This window comes from Ptiloglossa arizonensis, chromosome 8 (assembly GCF_051014685.1).
Source record: "Ptiloglossa arizonensis isolate GNS036 chromosome 8, iyPtiAriz1_principal, whole genome shotgun sequence".
Classification (NCBI taxonomy): Eukaryota; Metazoa; Arthropoda; class Insecta; order Hymenoptera; family Colletidae; genus Ptiloglossa; species Ptiloglossa arizonensis.
The window spans coordinates 5309651-5314526 of record NC_135055.1 but is presented as its reverse complement, the minus strand read 5'-3'; the positions used below and the strand labels follow the sequence as shown (position 1 = coordinate 5314526).

General features: G+C 41.0%; 1 protein-coding gene across 1 annotated transcript; it reads right to left on the bottom strand.

Moving 5' to 3' along the window:
• Positions 1 to 228: 228 nt before the first annotated feature.
• On the bottom strand, positions 229 to 2275 carry LOC143150643 (uncharacterized). The gene is made up of 3 exons (XM_076319092.1): positions 1906 to 2275; positions 551 to 610; positions 229 to 491 (listed from the first exon to the last, which is right to left on the bottom strand). The coding sequence occupies exons 1-3, from the start codon at positions 2273 to 2275 to the stop codon at positions 229 to 231; spliced, it is 693 nt and encodes a 230-aa protein (XP_076175207.1).
• Between the last annotated feature and the right edge of the window lie 2601 nt (positions 2276 to 4876).

Below are 4876 nucleotides of genomic sequence, written 5' to 3'. Positions count from 1 at the left end.
CCAATCCATCCTACAAAAAATTTATCAAATTTTTCCAGTTTTAACAGTTTTGAGGTTAGGGAATCCTTCAGACCACCTGGACTTCGTTGATGAAAAATCGACTGCTACTTCCAAGGTCCAGTGTGTCTGTGCAGGGTTAAATATCGTACATCGTACCGTAATTACTCTGAATCGACGTTTAATACAATAAGACACCGCGAAATAAGTTTAAACAATGTATCGATGGATTCAAGTGGGGGGGAGTCCGTCGAGAGCTCTTTGCCAGCCGCTGCTGTATCCTCCTCCACCTCCTCCGCCGCCACCTCCACCGCCATAGCTTCCATGGTGATCCGATCCAGTCGCATAGATCACTTCGTGGCCACCACCACCTTGACCAGACACCAGCTTCTTCAAACCGACAATCGCGCTGAGAACCAACGCTATCTTTGCAGTTAGTAACGCCGTGCCCGCCAGGAACGCGATTTTTCCATAGGCCAGTTGCGCCATCATCGCTGCAAAATCGATTTTCTATTAAAATCCTGTCATCGAAATTCCAAAGACAAATTCTCACCTCCCACTGCAAGGGCTCCCATTATGAGGGCTCCGTAACCTTTGTTCTTCTTCCTTCGACCTGGGGAAAATATATGTAATGTAATTCACTGAACACGAAAGGAAGATTATTGTTGCTCAATAGCCTCCGAATTAACAATCTTTGAGTGAAAATTAAAAACGTAGAGTCTGTAGAAGAATTTACCATATTCCAATGTGTCTGGATTAAGTTTCCTATTGATACTCAATAGTTTTTAAATGGATACTAAATGGTAACTTACTACGTTCGAAACGTAACTGAATTAGGTTCAGGTTAGATAGAGAATAATATCAATACTCTTTAATATCCAAGATTTAGGTTCCTTTAGACATAATAGTCGCTGAAATGTATCTTTGTTAGGCAGAGGACACTATCGGTACTAAATGGACCCAATCTTTGAAATGGATAATCTTTGAGTAAAAATTACGTAAGCAGAGTCTACAGAAGAATATACTGCTCAAGTACTCGTCAAGCAGAGTCTACTCCTCTGACAAGTGTCTAAGTTATGTGCAGAACACTATCACTATCAAAATAAGTCACTACAATCCTAAACTAACAACCTTCGAGTGCAAATGAAGAAAGTAGAATTTACAAAAGAATCTATTCGCTCAAGAAATGTCTAAATTAACCAAAGAGTATTGAATACTCCCTAAATTAATAACCTTCCAATGAAAACTGAAAAAGTATTCTCTTCGAAAGTGTTATATTTGTTCCTAATTATAATAATCTTTCCAGTGAAATTAAAAACAAATTCTCCAGAGATCTACTACCTTCGAAGATGTCCCCAGGAATGGTCAGCCGGAAAGTTTCTATTAGTTCCAAATTATAATAATCTTCCCAGTGAAATTAAAAGAAACTCCACAGAGATCCTACCTTCGAAGATGTGCCCAGGAATGGTCAGCCGGAAAGTTTCTATTAGTTCCAAATTATAATAATCTTTCCAGTGAAATTAAAAGAAACTTCACAGAGATCTACTACCTTTCATGATGTCCCCAGGAATGGTTAGCTGTGTCTATCAAGATTAGCCAAAGAGTGTCTGTTAGTTCCAAATTATAATAATCTTCCCAGTGAAATTAAAAGAAACTCCACAGAGAAATCTACTACCTTTGATAATGTCCCCAGGAATGGTTAGCTGTGTCTGTCAAGATTAGCCAAAGAGTATCTGTTAGTTCCAAATTATAATAATCTTCCCAGTGAAATTAAAAGAATCTCCATAGAGAGATGTACTACCTTCGAAGATGTCCCCAGGAATGGTCAGCCGGAAAGTTTCTATTAGTTCGAAATTATAATAATCTTTCCAATGAAATTAAAAGAAACTCCACAGAGAGATCTACTACCTTCGAAGGTGTCCCCAGGAATGGTTAGCTGAACACTCCTGGACGCCACGTACTCGTGGAACTTGTTATCCAGTTTCTGGTCCAGGCTCAGCTCGGTTCCGTTCTCGTCCTTGAGGGATCGTTCTGTGTCCTTGACCGCGGATGCTGGATCCCTGGCGATCGTCACGTAATCGTTGAGCACGTACACCGAGTCGTCGGTGATCGCCGAGTCCAGGATCTCCAGGGCCCGTTGCTTCAGACAATCGAAGGCGTTTCTCTCGTTCGCGCAACGGTTGAACAGCCTCGTGTACTCGTTCCTGCCGGCCACCAGGTGGAGTAGCATCGTAAACTGTAGGACGAGAACGATTCCCGCGACCTTGGTCCACGCCATGGTAACTCGAGGAGCGTTCCTCTCGCGGTAGTCCGGCGCCGATCTATTTCGCGGCCAGTTGACCGCTCGAAAAATTCCGCGAACTAATTCGAGTTGCTCCGTGCCGGCTCTTTTATAAGGGTATTTGACGTTCTCCTACCACGGGCTACCAGTGCTCGTCCTTACGCCGGCTAACACCTGATCCACGCGCTGTTTAACGCCTCCTCCTTTGGGAGGAGGGACTCCTGAACCAAAACAATGTCGTACAGCCCCGTAAGTAAGTATCCCTCTGACCTGGTTGCCAAGTGAAGCCGAAACCATCGCGAAACGGCTCGCGAATGGGGAATCGAAGGCCAGCTCCGAAGAGGATTGGAGGTCCGAGCCGTGAAGTTTCTTTTTTTTTTTTTTTTTTCGCTTCCTTGTTGGAGTCGGAATTCGGATTATTTGTTCCTGAGAATTCCTAAGGGGTATCGAGGCAGAATTTGACATTTTTGGGAGAGAGTGTTGGGCCTTTTTAAGACTGAACGAGAAACAAAGAAACAATGGTGTGGAATAAGAATTTTAATATGTTTGTCGTAATATTGAGGAAACGAGTAGGAAAATCGAGTGTGATTCGAAAGGTTTGGACAAAGTTTACAATTGGGCCTTACTAATGTCGAATGGAGAACTGTCAATCGCGTGGAGTAGGAATTTGAATCGTTTATCGTGATATTGAGAAACTAATAATGGAGTATGGTTTGAATTTTTTTTGGAAAAAGTCCAAAATTGGGCCTTGTTAAGTCCAACAAAGAATTGTGGTTATCGTATTGGAATTTGCATTATTGGTTGAAACGCTGCAGAATGATCAAAAGGATCGAGAACGATTGAAATCTTTAGAAGAAGTTTGCAATTGGGCCTTACTAATGTCGAATGGAGAACTGTCAATCGCGTGGAGTAGGAATTTGAATCGTTTATCGTGATATTGAGAAACTAATAATGGAGTATGGTTTGAATTTTTTTTGGAAAAAGTCCAAAATTGGGCCTTGTTAAGTCCAACAAAGAATTGTGGTTATCGTATTGGAATTTGCATTATTGGTTGAAACGCTGCAGAATGATCAAAAGGATCGAGAACGATTGAAATCTTTTAGAAGAAGTTTGCAATTGGGTCTTATTAAATCGAACAAAAAACTGTGGCTCGTCTTGAGTCAGAATTTGAAGCATTCGTTTAAAAATTGAAGAACTATGAAGGAGAATCTAGCATACCTCGAATTTTTAGGAATAAGTTTGCAATTAGGGGCTTTTTGATTTCGAAGAGATTTTCCAGAGCGTAGAGAATAATCCAAAATATTCCACTTCCACGTTTCGTCCTTAACTTTGGGTCCTCTTGACATACCTCGAGGACCATCAGACGTAATAACTGTCTACATCAACTACGGAAAATAATTTCTCTCTACTGTATTCCACGTACGCGAATTTATAACAAAGAGTCCAACTTCTCGCCAAGGCCCAAAAAGTCGAAACGATAAAAGTGTTCAAACGTTTCGTAAACCCAAAGAACTGTAAAGAAGATCGAGATAATGATTCGAATTTCTCGGAAAAAGTTTCTAATTGTTTTCCTAAATGGAACGAGAGCATTCAACCGTGATTTGACGAACTTGGGACTCAAAGGCCTCTTATTTTGCAGCGAAAGTTGGCGTCTGCATTCGTTAAGATCGAACCTGCAACGTGTGAGGCATTGTTCGTTACGATGAATTTAAATCACGCACGGCGACTGTTGCAACAAATCGCCGCTGGTATGAATTAATTAATGCCGCGGAGATACTGTTAATCCGACACAGATTACGGACCGTGACGCGCCACATTCGACAAATGACCGGGGCAATTACGTGCACACGAATTTTATTAAAAATGTCCACCGCGCGCAGTCAGTCGAGCTCTACCGACAAAATCCAGGACACTCTACGCTTATCGTTTCTGCGAGCAGGCGATGATCATAATTACCCTACTTCGTGAAGAATGGGATACGCGTTAATAGCATCATCCTCGAAGCTTACATAATTAGATAAAAACGATCGATCCCTCTAGAACTTGCAATTTCTGCAAATGTGGACGCAAAGTCGGATAAATGTATCATTTGTGATCGCTTTGGAATAGCTTGGATACTTTTGTTCAAAAGTTAACACGAAAGCGACGCAACTGCGTCAACCTGAGAGCAACACGATTCGTACCTATATGCAACATTGACGTTCGAGGACATTTTGTATCTTTTTCCATCCGTTTTGAGATAAAAATAATTTTAACAATGCTCGTAATACAAGTAAGAATGGATACGCCATAGAATTTCCATTCTGTGAAGAATACATTATCTCGAACCTAACAGTTAGAACGACGATAATAGCCAACGCAAGCATAGTTGAAAAATATTTATCGAACGCTCTTGCTCTATATTAGCCTATCATATTTTCTCGATTAACCCCTTTAGAGTTGACGGTAACACGTGTGTACATGATACTTTAAAGTCAGTAATTTCACGATGTACAATATATATTCGCACGTGTGTGTTATGTATACACGAATACTTAAGAAACTGTGCAACGATCTTTGCCAATATATTTGACACTGTACTTGTTGTTTCACTCGTTT

Bases quoted from the DNA above. Each gene is read 5' to 3' on its own strand.
- LOC143150643 (XM_076319092.1), bottom strand. From the start codon at position 2,275: ATGGCGTGGACCAAGGTCGCGGGAATCGTTCTCGTCCTACAGTTTACG. The intron at 611-1,905 runs GTAGTAGATCTC...TATTTTCCCCAG, and splicing joins TCCTGGGGACACCTTCGAAG to GTCGAAGGAAGAAGAACAAA. The intron at 492-550 runs GTGAGAATTTGT...TCGATTTTGCAG, and splicing joins GGGAGCCCTTGCAGTGGGAG to CGATGATGGCGCAACTGGCC.